This window comes from Carassius auratus, chromosome 36, assembly GCF_003368295.1.
Source record: "Carassius auratus strain Wakin chromosome 36, ASM336829v1, whole genome shotgun sequence".
In the NCBI taxonomy this organism is placed as follows: Eukaryota; Metazoa; Chordata; class Actinopteri; order Cypriniformes; family Cyprinidae; genus Carassius; species Carassius auratus.
In genome coordinates, this window is record NC_039278.1 from 6,941,082 (window position 1) to 6,963,047 (window position 21,966).

Consider the following 21,966-nt stretch of genomic DNA (forward strand, 5'->3'; position numbering starts at 1 on the left):
CTGACAGCAAACACACCCACAATCTCTGAATATCACGTCTTTCTTTCTGTTTTTGTGGAGTTCTGTATATATAAGTGTGAATGCGGGGGCTATGTGTGATCAAATTTGTGATGTAGACAGTTGAAACGATCTGTGGGAGGCCATGTTTTGCTCCCACTGTTTACTTCCTCTTAAGAATTGCATTTTTCTGCTGCTTTTTGTCTCAGTAAAGTTCCCCTCAGGGAGCGAGTCCTGTAATTAGCCATGATTAACTAGATGTCTAATGTGCATGTAACGACACAAAAAAAACCCAAAAATGACACTGAAATATTATGCGCTTAATGGGCTCCTGAAAATCCTTAAACACCATAGGAAATTTGTACTCATAATGTTATTTTGCAAGCTCTTTGGATTTGATAACCAAATCTCACTCTCCAGGATTCACTCACATTATAAACTTAATTAAAAATCACCCATGAGTAGGGTGGCTGTATCTGCCATTCATACGGCACACATCCCGGCCAAGATTTTAAAATTGCCTAAAATATCCAGGTATTGGCTGTCTGCACTGTGCAGGTTGATCGTTCATCGACATTCATGAGAGCTATAGAGAGCAGAGCAGACGGCTCCTTGTGCTTTCAAATCGCTCTCGCACATACTTTGGTGTCTTTTTCGATCGGTGTGCAGTGATGCTTGAAGTCAAGCGAATGAACACGTGCGCATATTTGCATTGCTTTGATCGTTACATGTAGACCTCACATTGTCAAGCACAGCGGCACGATTGGTCGATTATGTACAATACCTGCATGTTATTGGTCAAACTGCCTTGGATGTTTCAGGCAATATTAAAATCCTGACCAGGACGTGTCCCGTATGAATGGTGCATGTGGCCACCCTACCCATGAGAATACTTCCACCTTGAGTTTATTTTATTAATTTTTTTGCTAATTTTTGCTGCTACTCCGGCAATCCTGCTTAACTGAAAAGAGTCAGTGCCAGGGTTCTAACTAATTGTGTGGATTATTTGTGGATTATTGTGATGTTTGTATCAGCTGTTTGGAATCTCATTCTGATGGCACCCATTCACTGTGAGCAAGTGAGGCAATGCTACATTTCTAAAAATCTGTTACCATGAGAAAACAAACTCAGTATCTGGGATGGCCTGAAGGTGATTTCTGCGTGAACTATTCCTTTAATGCTCATTGGTTTAAATTTGAAGTTTTGTTCACTTATAAAATGTTAGATTTTTTTTTTTACTTTACTATCTTCTTTAGGGAATATGTGATTGTTGGCATATTTCTTATTTAAAAAAATAATAATAATAAAATAATTGTCATTTGTTAAACTAAAAATGGATGGAAATACATCTTTGGGGTGAAATTAAACAACTTGTACTTTGGGCGACTTGGTCATCATTTATTTTCATATAAAAGTAACAATTTAAATTATATCCAATTTATTAGCAAAACCCATGAATCACAATTGCACTTTTACCCAATTGCATCAACTAATTCACTACCAAAAGTAAGAACTGTCCATCCTGACTGCACTTATTTCACTCCTTCCCTAATAAAGACGCCTACTCACGTCTACTTTTGGCATTTCAAATGAGCCTATGTACAGTATACGACCTTGGTCAATGCACATGCTGGGCTCTCTTGCGGATTTGATTTGCGATATGCAACATAAAACAGGCCTTTTTCCTGCTGCAACCCCTTTTTTCTCTCCAACAAAGATCTATTCAGCTCCCCTGGCATTTTAACACGAACATACACCCCACAGGGAACACACACTAGAGACACAGGATCTAGGAGTGCCCGTTCCTGCCCTTAAAGTGCCTCCAATCACCACTGTCAGCCCCCTGCTCAAAACCACCTGAGCAGCGAAGTTAGAGAGGACAAAGAGGCCTGAGCTCTATGTGCTCCATTAGAGTACTATTTTAGTCCCAGAGCTGTAGATAATGCCCACTGTACAGGCCAGCTGGCTGAAAGAGAAGCTGTTGAGCGAAAGACCCGTGATATCTCGGAGATGGAGCTCCATTTAAGGGGAGGGGGGCAGTGATTTGACCCTGAGTTGGGTGGTGGAGGGTTGTAATATAGTGCTGATTACAATGCCTTCTGAATAACGGTCCCCTTCGGCTCCCTTTATATTGGGTCACCAAGTCTTTCTCTGCATCTTCTACCCTGTTTCCATGCGCCAATGCATGTACTACTGACATCCGGATCCGGATTTGAATTGGTACTTTTTAAAAAAAAAATATTTATTTGTGAACTTGATGAGTCAGTTCACCGAATAATAAAGACTAGTTGATTCACTTTATATGTTCTAGACACGTAAAACATCTATGTTTCACATCATTGTGTGCTTTAATAAAAAACATGGCGTCTATGTGATGTCATTACATTATTACATAAACAAACTGGTGAATTGGTTATTTGAACCAGTTCATTAGAACAAACTGTCAGAAAGAAGTAGTTAGTGGAAAATAACCAGACTTCCCATCGCTAGCATGAATTAAACCTACGCTTTCACATGCAATATATATGTTCTGCTCCAGTGAGGTTTTGTAGAAACATTTACAAATACACCACTTTTTTTTTTTACTTGCAACCGTCATGATACTAGAGAAAGTTCAGATAGGAGAAATTAAAGCTGTTACAGCCCAAACCGGGAACATGTGGTACCACTGCTCAGTAAAAACACAAGATGAATTGACATGGGTCCTGACACACACTATAAGAGAGTTCTGCAACAGCAGGAAAATCAGTTGTGGGAATTAAAGGAATTGTTAAGCAGCATGAGACAGGAAGACAAGACACTGTGTAACATCGACCCAAAAAATACTGAAGCTGCACACACAAGAACTTAATGCTGTGGCTGAACCAGGAGGGATGCAAAAGTCATTTCACAGGTGTTTTATTCACAGTAAGTTCATGTCTTTTAATACTGCTTATTAACAAGGTCCATTTTAATGTTGACTTGCAATACAGTTATTTGGAGAGGGATTTTGGACCAATGGGAGTTCACTGTAGGTGGAGTCACGATGCCAGAAAACATTGTTGAGTTCCAAAACTGATTAATCCTCATAGTAGTCCATCATGCAAGGTCTTTCTATTGCTGTAATAGTTTTGCAAACTTAAAACATTTAACGCAATTAAAAAAAAAAAAAAATCCCCCATGCTCTCCAGCAAAAGCACTGGCTTGCTCACATCAAACATCTCTCTAAGTGATTTAATGGGTTTCCATGACAACCTCGAAACTGATGTTATCACAGTACTGTAGGATCTGTCGAAATGACGTTAAAACCCAAAATGAGGTGTAGAGTATGAAATCTGAGTCAAGAGTGGAAGATTCAGAAAATCCAACAACAGAACAGAGCATTGAACGTCGCTTACTTCTGAAATAAAGGGACTGACTGAGTCTTCTCCTCATCAGACAAATGAAACATCAAAGGACTGAGAACAATGAGAGTGAGCAGCACAGAAGAGAGCGTGTCCAGAGAGGCGCCATCAGCACAATGAATGCTGTCAACACCCTGTTTGTCAGCGCAGATCGACGTCAACATAAATAACGCCTGACTGCATCATAACATGATGCACTTTGATTGCAACACTTTCAGATGAACTCATTGTGCCGATACACCCACACAAGCTGAAGTTCTCAAGTTTCATCTTGGATGCAAACCACAATAGACAGCATCTTTATAGCAGCCTTTGAGATTTAAAATGCAAATGATTTGCATATGTAGCAGCGTGTTATATCCGGACAAGAAAAACAGCAGCATATGGCGATGTCTGCTTATTGCTATCACTCAAATGATTTCTTTATTAACGTATAGATTGGAATTGATATCTGAGGTCCTTAGTGCGTGACTGATTACGTGTAACAAGAACAGGCTTTTTGTCGGGGCAGCCTCTTATAAAGGATACTGGATAGATACAATTTGCTCCAACAACAACAACAACAAAACCTCTCCAATCCCAGAAGCAATTATGTCCCGGCTCTCAAGAGAGACCAGTGCCAGTTATATGCTGTATTTCATAATATTTCAGTTAAAATGATTTTTCTTGAAGTGTAGACAATCTTCCAGTCCAGTCATGTCCCCGCCGTTTTTGGAAAACCTCTAGAGTCTGCATGCTTTAAGTTGGGACGCCATCTGGGAATTCTTCATCCTCTTCTCTGCATGCTAATGCTGAGTTTTCTTTCCAAGCATCCCAGGTCAGAATGAATCAATCCTGTGGTGCAGTCTGTGGTGGTGGTTGGGGCAGGGTTGCCTTGAGGCCTAATTGGCTTTCATCCGTTTAATAAAAAAACTTGATGTGTGCCCGGCAATGGAAACCCAAATGATGCAAACAGAGCAGGGGCTCTCTGGATCGATCTGGATGCCTGCACAGTACGCTTTTCCCACCATCTATTTAATTATTCACTCCGGCCAGCGGCCCCTCCAGGGCTTTCCATGCAGTATGTGGAATGTCAGAGGTGCCTATTGCAGGATGTATCACTGCAGCACTGTGGTGGGACAACTCTCTGGAGGAAGAAAGTGACACCACATCTCGTTTAAAGCTAACAAGCAACAACTTTAACTGTATAGTTTAAAATCTGTCATTATTCACTCACCCATGCCATTCTCTTTCATCCATGGAAGACAAAATGTAAAATCTTGACATTTTCAAGACATTTTTTTTTTTTTTTTGACAAAAGTGATTGAAAATTGGCCTGTCAAGATGATTCAGGCATTGAATGAAACATTATTATGGACTACATCTGAATTGCATAAAAAAGTATCTTCTGAATGTATGAAATATGTTCTTTATGTTGTCATTGTCATGTGACATACGGAGTGACCACTGAATGATTCATTCTTTAGAGATGGATCTTTCCAATTAAGTGATTCAGAATACATAACTGACCTAGATAATCCACTCAGGACTTGCTAACTGATTGATTACTTAAGTTTCAGGCTATTCGTCACACAAAGCTATGATCTGGCATGTAGAAAATCACTGGAATATAGCACTGGAAGAAGTCATGCGGACTACTTTTATGATACTTTAATTATTAATATTTTTGGTAATTGTAAAGGCCCTTTCACACCAAAAGTAAAATTGATAAGCCTCCAGCTGAAGGCAGAAGTGCCTGTGCATCTCATTTCTTCTTCTTGTATATATATATATATATATATATATATATATATAAAGTACAGACCAAAGGTTTGGACACACCTTCTCATTCAAAGAGTTTTCTTTATTTTCATGACTATGAAGATTGTAGAGTCACACTGAAGGAATCAAGGGCTATTTGACCAAGAAGGAGAGTGACGGGGTGCTGCGCCAGATGACCTGGCCTCCACAGTCACCGGACCTGAACCCAATCCAGATGGTTTAGGGGTGAGCTGGACCACAGACAGAAGGCAAAAGGGCCAACAAGTGCTAAGCATCTCTCGGGGAACTCCTTCAAGACTGTTGGAAGACCATTTCAGGTGACTACCTCTTGAAGCTCATCAAGAGAATGCCAAGAGTGTGCAAAGCAGTAATCAAAGCAAAAGGTGGCTACTTTGAAGAACCTACAATATGACATATTTTCAGTTGTTTCACACTTTTTTGTTATGTATATAATTCCATATATAATTCCACATGTGTTAATTCATAGTTTTGATGCCTTCGATGTGAATCTACAATTTTCATAGTCATGAAAATAAAGAAAACTCTTTGAATGAGAAGGTGTGTCCAAACTTTTGGTCTGCACTGTATATATATATATATCCGATTACATAACTTATGTTAATTGTAATGTGGTACGTCAACACTAGTGGTATGGTGGACAAGGTATTTAAAACCTCCACTGTTTAAACTAAAAAAGGACAGATAGCAAGCGTATTTTGCATTAATTTTGAATCTTGAAAGTACACATTTATTGTATGGAAAAAATCAACCAGGACTTATTAAAAGCATCCTCTTTGGTCTTCTACAGAAGAAAGAAACAATCACTTTGATGGTTCTTGTCATCAAACCCACTGATGCAGAATTGGTCGTACATGCACAGCCTTATGGGTTGCCTCAGCACTACAGCTTTGTATGCTTAAAGAATGAGGCATGGGTCGCAGAACAGAAGTGCAGCAAAGCGTATGGCGGAAACATCTCTACAGCACCTGCCAAGTGCTTTCCTGCACAGTGTCTTCAAACAGAGCTCCAGCTCTCTGAAGAATGCTTGTCTTGTCTTGTCCTCCAAGGTTTTTTTCCATGAATCTGTTTTAAGGGTCTAGCGCGGGCTCTCTGAGTTTTTTTTTCTATAACCCCTGGCCCCAGCTACTATTACAACTCTTATCTTGACTCTACAACCCCCCTATTTCCCCATTTTTGCTGTCGCTGTCTTTCGGTCTCCCTCCCTCCCTCTTTCTCACTTACTCACTCATAAATCCATGCCACATATCTCCAGCCCACGAGTCTCATTTATAAAACATTCTTGTGGACTGAAATTTCATCTTATATTAAACTCAACTGAAAAAAAAAGCGCTTTACACAAAAGCTTTTATCTGAGCAATCTTTCGAGTGTGTGAACTGCACCGCTGTGCTTTGGAGGATTTCTGGAGGCTTTTTGTTCTGACCATGACACTGCTGAATCACATTCAGATTTAACCCTTAAACAGGCAAGAGTGGAAAATGATCAGCATTTTTTTTTTTTTTATATGTAGAGTACTTAAGTAAAACATATTGTTTGAATGATATACAGTACGTATTTGGGATTTTATGAGTTGTATCTTCCAGGATCCTATGAGCTATGTATTGCACATTCATACATATTACCTAATGTTCATCAAGTTTTTTCTCAAACATGACATTTATGTGTCTCTAGACTACTACATCCCTGAAGGATATTTCTTCTAGTGGAGTAGGACAAAAGTTACATACCCTACTTACTGTGTGCAATACTTCTCTTGTTTTGGAAAGACATTAAATGAATATCTGATTACATGACATTTAGAATAAAGAGATAGCACTTCAGGAAATTGTTCACCCAAGATCCCAACACAGCACTCTTACAATGTTCGTTATTGGCATCTATGGTTCCATTAAGAGCATTAAACATGCATAGACCCTTTCTATTGCACTAAAGGTTCGTTATAGCTGAAAATGGTTCTTTAGATTAATAAAATGCGCATTAAGAAAAAAAAATGTATCTTAACCGTTCACTGAGAGGTTCTTTGGGGAACCCAGAATGGATCTTCTATGGTACTGCTGTCAAAACCTGTGAGGGACTAACTTCAGATCTCTCAGCAATAAAAACATATTTACATATATCTGACTAATATAATGTCACAAATCAAATCTTGAACTCCAAGCAGTGGACAGAAAAGACATGCAGAAGTCCAACCATTAAATTTTGTACAGCATCCAAAATGGCCACAAAATGCAATTCCAAGCAATTGACTTGATACAATCCGAAAATAACAGGATGTTCCTAAGCTCACTGGTGTTTAACAGCTGTACCCATCATGTTCTGCCTTGGCAAGTGCATTCGTTCTAATAAAGCAAAACCTAATGGTGCTAATTCATCATCAAGCTAGGGGGAACACGGCGACGGCTCGCGTGATGAGGCCTGTCAGGAAACATATGTTGCCCAGAATGAAAATGACCATTAGTGAACATAGTTTTGCCAGCCAAAATGACATATTTCAACAAGCAGGTTGGTTGAGACAACCAGAACCAGCGAATTTAGGCTCAACTACAAGACAATCAATCATCCCAACGCTCAATGCTAATTAGGCGTTGCACGTGTGCTTCAATATCACCTCAGCCCTAAGTTTGTAACATCTGGATTAGTCACTGTGTCATTTTAATTGGATTCATATAGATTGCACTAAATGAGCAACAAGGGCATAGTGTGACTGTCATGATTCTGCCCTCGTGTCCTTGATTTTTCCTAGTCTTGAGGCAGGATCATGACAGACCCGTGTTTTGTGTTCAAGCACATGGCCTTGTCTTTGGGCCATGTGCTTGTGTTGTCTCGTTCCCTTGCCCCGCCCCCCTTGTTAACCTAGTCGTGTCTTGATTGTCCCATCTGTGCCACCTGTCGTGTCTTGATTGTTCCCCCTATTTAGCTTTCCTAGTGTGCTCTGTCTTGCGTTGGTTCATTGTGTTCCTCACCTGTGATGTGTGTACTACTTATGTGTTCTACACTTGTGATTGTACCTCTGAAGTCCCTGTATAACCGTGAGTGTTATTTGTAGTTAGTGTTCTCTAGTTTTGAGTCTTTGTTTATCTTGTCTGATCAGTCCTGTTTAGTATTTGTTGTATCTGCCCTAGTCCTGTTTTCCCCCTCGTGGGTTTTTGTTTTCCCTTTTTGTATTTAATAAACCCTTTTGTGTTGAATCCTGTCTGCACTTGAGTTCCTCCCTTGCAAACCCTGACAGAATGAACCGACCGAAAGGGAACTCAGCAGACAGGAGGCAATACTGGATGTTGTCAGCCAGCAAGCGAGATTGTTTTGAGGGCTCTCGCCTTGTGGTGTTCCGGGGGACCAGGGGAGGTCGTTCCGGAGCGAGCGGGCGAGAGGAGGAGCCCCAGAGGTCCCCACCTACCCAGCTGCCAACGGTTCCAGAGGGTCGTATCCTGGCCGTGGCCACTCTGGGGGATCAGGCACATCCCTCACCGAGTCCTGAGGTGCCTCCCACACCCGTCGGTCTCCCCGGGAAGCGAGGGAGACGGTTATCGTGGGAGTCTGCCTCGGAATCGTCGGAGTCAGCCCTGCCAGAGACCGAACTCCCCCAACCCGCCTCTGACCCAGCTGTGGTCTCTGCACCGCGCCCAAGGAGGAAGAGGAGGAAGAGGGGGCCTGCCGGTCCTGTGACCCCGTTTCCTCCCGTGCCAGCAGCGGAGAGCACTGGCGTGCCCGTACCAGCAGCGGAGAGCGCTGGCGTGCCCGACCCAGCAGCGGTGAGCTTGCCCGAGCCAGCAGCGGAGAGCGCTGGCGTGCCCGAGCCAGCAGCAGTGAGCGTGTCCGAGTCAGCAGCGGTGAGCGCTAGCGTGCCCGAGCCGGGAAAGAAAGCTGTATGCAAGTCGGCAGTCGTGAGAGCGGAGGAGAGAGCCGCGGCCGACTCTGCAGCAAAGACTCTTGTACAGTCGGTTTCATCTCATAAGGAGATGCCAATTGTCCTAGCTGCTAAAGCATTTTCTGATTATTTGTCCCGTCTTGTCCAAATTTTAGAAATCCCCGTCAGTCCTGTCTTGTCCCCTGACCCTGTCCCCAGAAGTCCCAAATGTCCAGCCGTTGTCTCCCCGTGTCCTGTTGATGTGGCCCCGTGTCCTGTTGATGTGGCCCCGTGTCCTGTTGATGTGGCCCCGTGTCCTGTTGATGTGGCCCCGTGTCCTGTTGATGTGGCCCCGTGTCCCGTTAATGTCCCCCCGTGTCCAGTAGATGTGGTCCCCCCGTGTCCAGTAGATGTGGTCCCCCCGTGTCTAGTAGATGTGGTCCCCCCGTGTCTAGTAGATGTGGTCCCCCCGTGTCTAGTAGATGTGGTCCCCCCGTGTCTAGTAGATGTGGTCCCCCCGTGTCCAGTAGATGTGGTCCCCCCGTGTCCAGTAGATGTGGTCCCCCCGTGTCCAGTATATGTGGTCCCCCCGTGTCCAGTAGATGTGGTCTCCCCGTGTCCTGTTGATGTGGTCCCCCCGTGTCCAGTAGATGTCGTCTCCCCGCGTCCCGTAAGTGTTGTCCCGCGTCCCTTGTCTGGTCCTGTCATGTCCCCTGTCAGTTGTCCCGAGACCCCTCCCCGTCCCTCACCACCCAGACCTGCCCGTACCCCCCGTCGTCAGCCTTCGTCCTGTCCTCCTAGGATTCCTACCCCTCCCACCCACCCTGGTCTGTCCCCCATGAACTTTGTGGTCCCGCCCCCTCCCCTTCCCTGTTTGTTTTTTTTTGATTTGTCACCCCAACCCTGCCGTTGTGTACTCATGTTTGCCTTTGTTGTTATTTGTCATGTCCTGTTGGTTTGTGTCTGTGTCCCAGTCTGTCATGTCAGTCATGTCCCGTGTTTGATGTTCCCTTGAGGAGCGTCTGGAAGCCGCTCCTTAAGGGAGGGGTTCTGTCATGATTCTGCCCTCGTGTCCTTGATTTTTCCTAGTCTTGAGGCAGGATCATGACAGACCCGTGTTTTGTGTTCAAGCACATGGCCTTGTCTTTGGGCCATGTGCTTGTGTTGTCTCGTTCCCTTGCCCCGCCCCCCTTGTTAACCTAGTCGTGTCTTGATTGTCCCATCTGTGCCACCTGTCGTGTCTTGATTGTTCCCCCTATTTAGCTTTCCTAGTGTGCTCTGTCTTGCGTCGGTTCATTGTGTTCCTCACCTGTGATGTGTGTACTACTTATGTGTTCTACACTTGTGATTGTACCTCTGAAGTCCCTGTATAACCGTGAGTGTTATTTGTAGTTAGTGTTCTCTAGTTTTGAGTCTTTGTTTATCTTGTCTGATCAGTCCTGTTTAGTATTTGTTGTATCTGCCCTAGTCCTGTTTTCCCCCTCGTGGGTTTTTGTTTTCCCTTTTTGTATTTAATAAACCCTTTTGTGTTGAATCCTGTCTGCACTTGAGTTCCTCCCTTGCAAACCCTGACAGTGACATTTAGTGCCTCCTTTTATGATAAATAGTGAAAGAGACATTTTAATTTGCCCTACTTCAAATATTCATATATTTTTGAATGGTGTGTTGCATTATTTAGATGATTAAAATAGTTGGCACTGAATATAAATTGGCTTTAGCAGTCCATTGTTTTAGATCCATATAACTGAGGTGGTACTTCATTAGCTATGATGGTATAGAAAGATGTATTTATACTTCATTTATGAACAGGTCAGAGACATGAAAATTTGTTTTCATTACTTTTGTTGTTTTTTGTCATTATTCCTTTTATAAGTAATAAAATGTAATATATTTAATTAATATAATATTTTAATAATACATTCATATAATGTATTAAACTAACAACCCTACTACAGAGAAAAAAAAAAAAAAAACCTTCAGAAATAATTTTATATTCCCCATTATTTACCTTATAATTATTTAGTGTAATATGTTAATATAATGTACAACATAACAATTAATACAACTGGTTATATAATGCATGGATAATATTAAATAATGAATTACTAATTAAACTAATCTGACAACCTTATTAAATAAAAAACTGATTAAGTATAGAAGTTTATTTCATTATTTATTTTACAATATGTGTGATATATTAATGTAATGCATAATATAATTAGCAATTAATTATATTATTCAATAATATAATTCATTGATTAATATTAAACGAGTAGTTTGGGGAATAGATGGATAGACTTTTTGCACTGTAAATGTTTTCAAATGAAAGAGTCCGAAACACCGGATTATTTTAATTCAACCATCAGGGGCAGCTGTGGCCTTATGGTTACAGTTGGACTTGTAACCTGAAGGTTGCAGGTTCAAGTCTCGGTGCTGGCAGGAGTTGTAGGTGGAGAGGAGTGAATGAACAGTGCTCTCTTCCACCCTCAATACCCACGGCTGAAGTGCTCTTGAGCGAGGCACTGAACCCCAGTTGCTCCCTGGGTGCTGGATCTATAGCTGCCCACTGCTCCGGGTGTGTGTTCACTGCTGTGTGTGTGTGTGTGTGTGTGTGTGTGTGTGTGTGCACTTGGATGGGTTAAATGCAGAGCACAAATTCTGAGTATGGGTGAGCATACTTAGCAAATGTTGTGACTTTCACTTTTTTATTCAAAAGCGTAGCTCACCCAAAAATGAGAATTCTTTCCTCATTTTTTTTTTTTACTTTTATGTCATTCTAAAACTGCATGATTTTCTTTCTTCTGTGGAAGATAAAACAAATTCTGAGAAATGTCTAAATATTGTTCATTGTCTTTATTTTATTACTATTATTTTGATTTATTTGTTTGTTTTCGATGTTTATGTGCACAAAGGTCACGAACACTGGTTACCAACATCCTTCAAATATCTTCTTTTGTGTTCCACAAAAGAAAGCAATTCATACAGGTTTGGAACAACATGAAGGTAAGTAAATAAATTTGAATCCCTCCAAATATTTTTTTTTATTTTGCTGAAGTCCTTTCACTAAATTTAAACTAGCTGAACCACATCACTGGTTTAAAGCCCAACGGTGTCAAACTCCTTTCATCCACCAGTAAATGTAATTATAACTTCTGAGACTCATTATGAGACCATCTTTCTTGTATTCCTGACCGGACCTGTCTCTTTGGTGATCTTGAGGCAGTCTCCATATATAACCAGGTCCCTCTATGCTCCACTAGCTCTCAGTCAGGTGTGTGTGAGTGTGAGAGTGTGTGTGAATGTGATGAGACAGACAGAAGCACAGGAGTCCCACACACATCCAATTCTGCCACCAGAGTCGGCATTCCTTTCAGTTTCACGGTCTTCTTGCTCGGCCCGGAGCATTTATCAGCTAGAGAAAGAGTCCACGCGGACAGTCGCGTCTGGTCAATTTAGCCACAAAGAACAGGAGGCAGATCCTTTTTTTTTTTTTTTTTTTTTTTGACAGAGAAAGGAAGAGATTCAATTGGATATCAGAGAAAAAGAAAGATGTTTGAAAAAGCAACTCGTTTTGTCACAAATTAAGGAAGCACATCAAAGAGCCATTAGTGATTAAGAATGATTAGCACAGACTATGCCTGGAAGTTCACAAGTCATTAAAACTCTAGTCTCTGGCATAAGGTCTGATCCACATTGCAGTTTATTCTGGCCAAAAACCACCTACTTGGACAGGAAGCAAGTGCCAACACTCTACTCAAACTCTACTCAACACTCTACTCAACACTCTACTCAACACTCTACTCAACACTCTACTCAACACTCTACTCAAACTCTACTCAACACTCTACTTAAACTCTACTCAACACTCTACTCAAACTCTACGGTTTGCAGCGTGTGAACCTGAAATCCATGATAGCAGTATAGGTAATTATAGACTGGTGCACAAACATACCTTTTACATAACAGCAGTCTTCATTTAAAGGGACAGATCACCCAAAAATGAATATAATTAAAACCTGTACGACTTTCTATCTTTTTCTGAAGACACCAAAAAAGATGATGTTTTAAGGATTTTTGCTGATCAGTGGTTTCTATCGTATGGCTCAAAAAATGCTTTATTTATAAAAGTTATTTTCCACTGAACAAAGAAATTGGTTTGGAATGACATGAGGGTGAGTAAATGATGAAGGTTTGGTGAACTACCACTAAGTTTGTAAAGATACACCAAAGAAATTAATAACTAAACAGAAATAAACTTTTTGACCCACAATGTCACGGACCAAACGAATAAGTATAGTAAACGATCAGATAAAAACAAATAAATTTGCCACAAAATGACCTTATATTATGTACGGAAAGCACATATTATTGTCTTTTTCCTGCTCTCTCTCCCATGCAAACACACACATATAAAAACACGCGCGCATTCATGCGCACAGAAAATTGTTGTTAGTGCTTCTCTAACAATTTTATCAGCATAATAGTTCAGCAGCTTAAAAGCTACATGACATTTCTCAGTAGCGAGGTAAAAACGTGCTGTTCTTGAAGCTGATACACTTACAGTTTCACTATTAGAGTTTATGCACAGACTCAGGTAATTCACACATTTAATCTCTCTCTCTCTCTCTCTCTCTCTCTCTCTCTCATAACTTGATAATACTTTACAAAACAAAAATAAAGTGTTCAAGACATGTTTATGACCTTGACTTAGCAATTACCTCGAATCAGGATTTAAAAACTTAAATCAGTACTAATAGGGTCGAGCTTTTTCTGTACAAAAGGCAATAATGTTTCTTCAACTGAATGGAATATAGTAAGCCATTGCAAGGTCACACCTAGAGTACAGCGCAACTATTTCAATAGAATTTAGCTTCCAACTTGATCTGGATTTGGAGAGAATGGTTTCCAAAATCACTTATATGAGTAAATACTCAGTAGAGTTGAGTCGCTAAAATGATTCACAACAGAGAGGCTCTTCTGCTTTAAATCAGAGTGAAGAAAACTCAGGCTCTCCGCCGGCATGGCAACCATGACCAAGAAAATGAACAATTGGATAAAGTTATTTACGGCATCTCTGCCACGTCCATCAGAAAAACTAATAAAAAGCTCCAGTCAGCCATACCGAACAGCTATTTGCGAGAGACTGAGGCAAGATTGACAAATGTCATGTGTCTGCACATGTTAGAATACAGGGAACAAGGGTCAGACCTCTGAAGATCAGAAAAATCCATGTTCCTCGTGATCATAACAGCTCAGGCTGGACTGGATCTCCGCTGGGGTTTCCGAGGTTGTCACCGTCCTCTGCTTTGAACACCAATCGTTCTGTGATCCTTATCGACGACGACAACAACAATTCTGTTCCAAGAAATCTTTTTTACTCTGTTGGTTTGAGTTTTTTTCCTCAGTGCTTCAAAGGAGGGCATCTTCATGGCGGATTGTCTCTTGAATATGTTTTTGTCACTGGAGTGACTGTCGAATGTGGGCAGGCTGTCGACATTCCTCACCTCAAAGACGTGCTCTTTGCTTCAAACTCTCTCTCTTCACTCTTTTTTTTTTTTAAATAAAGACAGTTTTTTCCTTACAGACTATCTGCAGAGAGGCTTAAAAGTTTGAAAGCCACCCACTCGGTTCAGTATTTAGCAGAGGGCAGTGCAAATCGAAGAGAAGGGGCTCCCACCTGCCCAGCGAAGCAAACTGGAGAGAGACCGTTTAATGTGGGAGAAAATAAAGCCAGAGTTCAGGATACTCTCAAAGGACCTTGAACCAAATGGCAGGAGCTATCAGAAACTATTGCATAATATGAGGTTCTGTGAGATGAAGCATCAGTGCTCAATGGATAACTTGTAGTGGATCCAACCCTGGATGATTGTTGATGGTTCAAACCCACAAGATGCGATCCATAAACCATTACCTCTGGTGCAAGGCACTTAACCCAGGTATCGCCAGGGGGAATAAATGTTCTATAAGTATTTTGCATAAAGCATTAGCTAAATCACCTCATTAGCAGGAAAGCTATTGGAAAAACCTAGCTAGATAAGCCACAAACTACTCTATAGAAATTATTTTTTTCATGTTTTATATGTTTAAATTAGTAAGGTATAATTTATTCAAATTCCTGTTTATCCCTGTGTTAGATAACCAACCACAAAACACATGTATTATTATAATGATATAAAACAAAATAAATGTTTTTGTTTACATAATATATGTGTGTGTATCTATATATAGATAGTAAATATACACAGCACACACACATATATTATGTAAACAAAGCCTTTTATTGTAGATGTGATTTATTGTGTTATTTAATTATATTATATTATATTATATTATATTATATTATATTATATTATATTATATTATATTATATTATATTATATTATATGCATATATATTGTATTATATATATTATTATTTGAATAACATTAGTTATATTTCAATTGCATTATATTTTATTGCATTAATGCATAAAAAAATTGGGTTGCACACAAATATATTATATTATATTATATTATATTATATTATATTATATTATATTATATTATATTTTGAAAATCTTTTAAAGATGTTTTAAATTATATTTTATATTACAATAATATTATATAATTTTAATATCGTATTGAATTAAATATAATATTAACATTTTTCAATCTTATTTGGAGATGTTTTGAATTACATTGATTGTAATTATATTTTTATTGTATTATATTTTATTAGATATATTTTTATACATCTTCTCTAGAAAAACTGGGCCAAATGTGGACCTGGGCCTCAGAGATCAAGCCGTGGCAGATCACGGATGAGGGAACTATGCGTTCAACTTTATGGACTTCAAGTAAAGGCCAATAAAGCAGTTTGGTGTTGCTTTTGATGAAAGCATATCTCTGTGAATCACACAGCAATTATTCCTGATAAAGAAACCGGGTGTTTGACATTCCCATTGTCGATAGCACTTGAAAAGTCTCGAGCTGTGTGTGGTGTAATCCGGCTTCCGCCTTATCCAGCTACAGTAATCCCAGCCTTATCTCACCCGCCGTGAGAAAAATCATCATGAGGGGCTTTCTCTGACAGGTTTTTGATGCCTTATCATTGTGAAGGGGATTTTAACGAGGAACCCGGTAATTGTTCTAAAATCATAGTAATGACATACAAAAGACAGGTCATCATTTTTATTTTCTCCACACTCCAGAGAAGAACGGCAAATCACCGTATCTGGGTAGTTTGAAGAGCCGACAGGAGAGGGAAATGACTCTGAGAGATCTGTCCCCAGATACATGCTGACATTTCACACTGACGAGTATTTGTCTCGTGATTGGCTGCTGGAAGCAATCAACCATTAACTATCCCACCTCCCACAATGCATATAGAATATGGAAGCATTCTTTGCATAGTGATCCATATTGCTGGTATTTTTGCGTTTATCTCGGGTAATAAAACTGGTACGGTCTCTGGTGCCAAATACAGACTGTGCATTTTATATGCACATAAATAGCAAGTATTTATGAAATCATAAAAGAACAAAGCTAGCGGGGCAACACCCCAGAGTGCACCTGAAAAACATCACAGCAATCCACTCGTCTCTCAAAAGTCTCTCGAAAGCAAAAATACAAATCAAGACAAGTTTGATCTTTGTGCCACATCCCTTTCAAGCATTTTTAAAAAAAAGGTATTGAATAATTTAAAGCTTGCGATTAAATCCAGGACATGTCTAGTAAGTAAAGAAACTAAGGAACGAAGTGCTCTTCACAAGCAAGCGACGCACGGTTCACACAACTATATGGATTGTATGATGAGCTCAAAGTGTTTCTTCGTGCCAAACAGCCACCAATTATAGATTCGAATATGTTATATAAGAAGAAAGTGGGTGGGTTGTGTCTTTTAGATTATGGGGAACATTAATATTTACATTTATAGAAGTAATCAAATGAATTCTTAATGTGGCATGAATGTTGAATGTCTCCAGTTTGCCGCTGCCATATTATGTCCAAAGTCATCATTGTGACACATGCACTGAAAGAACACATCTCATTGATAATAGAAGAGGTTAAATTGAAAGACCACCATGTGATCCAAACTCCCACACTGGGTTTTTATTTAGCTTACAAATCGCATAACCGTCACACGACCAGTCAGATGAAATGTAGTCTTTTGACTGGACCTGTGAATGCAAACTGGGTGAAATCCATTATAGATTTAATCTGCTGATCCTCCTCTATGCCACTTTATGACAACAGCTCTCAGCTCAATATGTGACAGGAATGCCAATCGAGGTCTCTAGGGTAAATCAAGCTCTTGATTCATAAAACCTTTATGTTGATGCCTCTTTCTCCTGTTCAGGCTGATATACAGTACGTATGTCAATCCCCAGATCCTCTTTACTTCACAATGTGCTGTATTAGGCATGTTAAAATTGCAGAAAAGATGAAATAACATTATTCTGTAACTCCAGGCTATCAGAGAAAATAAAATACTGCTTTTCTATGACTCATATAATAAAAGAGTACTGGAGATTAGCCAAAGGATTTCACACTTATTATTCATTGGTATTTTCACACACAGTTTATCCACAAAGGGTCTTACAAATCAGTATCGTCCACTATTTGTAAATGACATGCTGGAGTAGACAAGAAAAGGATAAATGGTCCACAGGTGCAGGCAGTTATAAATCACTGTGTACAAACGACTCATCGCTCTTCCTTTATCTGCAAGTAGCTTCAAATCAAGACAAATCATGCTGGGACAAAATAATAGCAATTATCCAGATTCATTTTCATTTAAAGTGCCCTTATTATGGGTAATGAAACGTTCATATTTAGGTTTTGGTCCCCAACAACAGGTAGATATGCATGTGAGGTCAAAAAACACTTTCATTGTCTTATAATATGCATTTATTTTTACCTTACTTGCTCAATGACTCCCAAACAATTTACTCAATGATTCATTTTTCCAAACCCCTACTTTGTGTGACGTTATTTTGCGGTGATTGATCTGATTGGTCTCATTTCATCATGACTGTAATGCCTGATAAAGCAGCGTTTGTAAGCACAGTGCTGCTTAGTTTATAGCGTAACTGGGGAATCCGCAATTTTTTGCTCTCCAAAAGCGACACCTAGTGGCAAACATACTGTATAAAAACATGGACGCAGTGTCTGTGATGTCACCAGGCGGCAAGGAAGTCGACCGGAAGTTGAAGTCGGCCGCGTGCCGCCATCTTGTAGCAGAACTTCACCTGCGTTAGCATTCCCATTGACTCCCATTCATTTTGGCGTCACTTTGACAGCGAATAACTTTACATCTGAGGCGTTTAAAGACTCTGTTTGTCCATTATTTATTTCTAAAGATACACGACAATGTATAAAGGGCTCCATTACCTTCTATGTTACATTATGGCCCCGTAGAAACAGTTTTTGTAAAAAATAGGCTAACGATTGCATCGTAACCACTCGTCTCTCTATCGCATTACCGTACAGACAGGAGGAGAAGCTCGCAGGCAATTAAATTAATATGACGTACTGGCGTTATATTTTAAAATACTATACAAAATAATTAATCAAAAAACGCTAAAAAACACCACATGTCTCTCCCTGATAATCGAAAATGGGCAAAAAGGCAGGAGATGGTTGCTGAAGCCACCCCACCTAGCTCAACGGCAGTGTCAGCAGTGGCAATCCACCTTTCACGCCCTTAAATGTGCAGATCTATAAGGCTTAATTAGTTTAAACGGATGGGTTTAAAAAAACAGTCATCCCCCTCACAGCTGTCATGAATTAGCTATACAGACCAAAATATTTTTTTGAACAAGGCTGTAAATATGATTTTTTTTTTTTTTTGTGATGTAAAGTTGGCCATTTTATCATGGGGTGTCTATGGGATTGACTCCATTTTGCAGCCAGCCTCTAGCGGCTAGTTGATGAATTACAGTTTGTCACTTCCTTGTTGGCTTCACAAGAGAGAGCGGGAGGTTGCTGCTCGGTGGCAAAGAATAATTGAGCATTTTCTTTCAGACAAATGGGAAAAGCCCAACAAGTGGGCCGGAAATATGTTAATGTTTCATGCAAACGTCAACATGAAACTCTTGGGATTTGTTTTAAAAATGACTTGTTTCAATGATTCAGAGTTGAATCTTTCTTTTGAGAGACAATAACTTTATATACGGTGCACTTTCAGATTTAAAACTTTGCAGTATGTTTTCATTCACTTAGAGCTGTTACACACTGCATGAAAGGAAAATTTTCAAAATCCATAATGGGGCACTTTAAAATGCAATTAATCATCCCTTAGGAATCTGCCTCATGTATCATCACTCTTATACAATGGAAATCAGATTTCATTTTTTAATAAAAGTCTTTATACTTGTATTCAACCAATGAACAAATGTCTGCCACTTCCTGCACGCCATTTTGCTCACAAAACTAAATATCTGAATGAGTGAAACATTTGATATTAAATTAGTCGCCATTACACAACTGATCAGTTTTCTTTTATATTGCATGTTGATGGAATATTAGGCTGATAAAGTTGAGCTGATATCAGATAAATCAACATCTTCATATGAGATTTACAAATCAAGAACTAAAAGGAAAATTCACTGCTCTGTATGTGATTATAGTAAGAATATAGTGTTGACTTCTGAAATATAATATACAGCTGATTACAAACTTCAGAAATTAATATTGTAAGATAGCAAGATAATGTAATTTGGTGTTGTGTGAAAAAAAAAATGAAAATTTCATTAAATTAAAAAAAAATCTTAATCCAAAATTTGTGTAATAATCCCAAATAACTGCCCTTTGATTCCAGTTAGTCTACAGAGCTAGGAAAGTTTGTGGTTCAGTAGATATATTTTTGTAATTCTCTGAAGGCAATGACTGCATTTCTGTGATATTTTCCACGTCTCGCTGAAAGTTATTTCTGGTCAAATGAGGAACAAGATGGCTCTATCTTCAAAGTAGCTGCTGGTATCATGTCGGCTCCCCTTTCAAAAATCGAATTTAGGTCCACCAAACTTATTTCAACATCTGGCTCAGTTAGCTCTTTTATAATTTAGGAACAGGATCAGTAAAATACGAATTTAAAGAACCAACTTGATATGTTTGTAGTCTGATTACATAATCCAGATAGGTTTAGTCCATTACTACCCAACACAACATTAGAACAAAAGACAGTAAGTAATGCAGATGTCACCCAGCAGTTTGAATCTATATTCAGTTCCGTTATGAAAGAGTGTTTACACATGCAGGCAATCAATCAATGAGTGCAGCTACTCAATACAGCTGCTCTTCAACAATATCTAATGAATTCGAGAGAAGAGCAAACAGAGCACATTGTGCATGCATTCATTTACCACAGACCTGCTAGCATCCAGACACAAAAAACACGTGCGTATACACGTATTCCTACCAATAATTTGTGAACTTTTGCATAAATAAATTAATATAATAGTCTTGTGTTTGTGAGAGTACGAGAGGCAAATAAGATGTAGAATGCGTAATACTGGTTTATGCATATTCTGTGCATACGCTACAGTAAATGAGAAATTGTTCAACACTTTTAACACTTTTAACAAGCAGCATTACTTCCTATTCATGCATGCATTGGCTGCCTATAGTGGCAACTGTACCCAAAACTTCCTAATTCATAAAAATCCCTTTGGAAACAAGTGCAAATATACATGAAATAAAATAATCTCTAGTAGATTATACATGTAACGTGTTCTGTCAGTGTTTCAAACGGAGTTTTTTAGGCTATATTTTCATTATACGCAACGTTTGCAGATTCTAATCATTGAAGTGCCATTCCCGACAGAAGTATGAGTTTTTAAATAACTTCTCTTGGTTAAATTACATTATGAACGAGGCTGGTCTATTCTGAATGATGTTTTATTCTAGCAGAGGCGTAAACGCACGCGCATTTCTTTTTCCTTCAGCCGCGCGCGGTCACAGCGGACGCCGGAATTTTTATTTTTTTTTCTTACCTGCACGAAACTGTGATCTCCACTTTGGTGGCGGGGATGTTCCCCGTCAGCGGGTCGAACTCGTAGACCGAAGCCATGTCCCCGAGTTTGTCCATGATGTCTCCCTCCATGAGCGCCCGCTGCTCGGGGCAGGTCCACGGCTCGCGCAGCCTGGCCCCACGGACGCTTTCACGGTCCCGCTCGGACCAACCCGGAGTTAACAAGGCCAGGGTATTAATGAAGAGCCGCCCTACGACTCAAGAAACTTGAATGGCGTTAAAGTCGGGGAAAAGTCGCTTAAACCTGCTCTGGAGATCCGGGTGGTCACCAGAGAGAGAAAGATCTCCTCTGCACATCAAGCGCTCGACATGTGCGCTCGTGAAGAGCATCCAGCGCTCTCCAGCCCTGCCCCACTATCTCCAACACGCCCATGCGTACTACTGCGACCTCCACTTACTCAGGCGATGTCCTTATAGAGCTGAATGGGGGTTGAACTGAATAAAATCATGTTTTGCCAAAAGATATCCTTTTAATGTATATATGAAATCAACACGACATGGGAGTCAGTGCTTTTACACGTTTTATCATGGGGAAGGGGTGTTCTCGGGCAAACCTAATCATTTAATACATATTATTATTAATAGTTTTGAAAAAACATCTGAATTAAATAAATCATTCTAAAAAAATGAAATAAATAAATAAATATAGTTTATGTTATATTAAAACATGTGTCGTATAGTTGCTATAATGTTTCCATAGCAACTTGGCACATTAACGCAGAATTCAGCTCGTGTGTGTGTGTGTGTGTGTGTGTGTGTCTGCTCATCCAATCAGAATTTAGAGTTGGAGCTATCCAGATCATATATATATATATATATATATATATATATATATATATATATATATATATATATATATATATTCCCTCTCCGTGTCTTACACTTGGATATATTGTTCTTCCCTCCATTATTTAGTATTTACATTGTATTTTAATCTATTGCAGATT

At 39.7% G+C, this 21,966-nt stretch overlaps 1 protein-coding gene across 1 annotated transcript in view; it reads right to left on the bottom strand.

Moving 5' to 3' along the window:
• The window catches only part of LOC113055094 (copine-5-like), a 127,715-nt gene extending 106,200 nt beyond the window's left edge, over positions 1-21,515 (bottom strand). The window contains exon 1 of the mRNA XM_026221068.1: positions 20,982-21,515. Within this exon, the coding sequence (XP_026076853.1) occupies positions 20,982-21,091 (110 nt within the window). The 5' untranslated portion in view covers positions 21,092-21,515. The remainder of the gene's footprint in view (positions 1-20,981) is intronic.
• Positions 21,516-21,966: the final 451 nt, after the last annotated feature.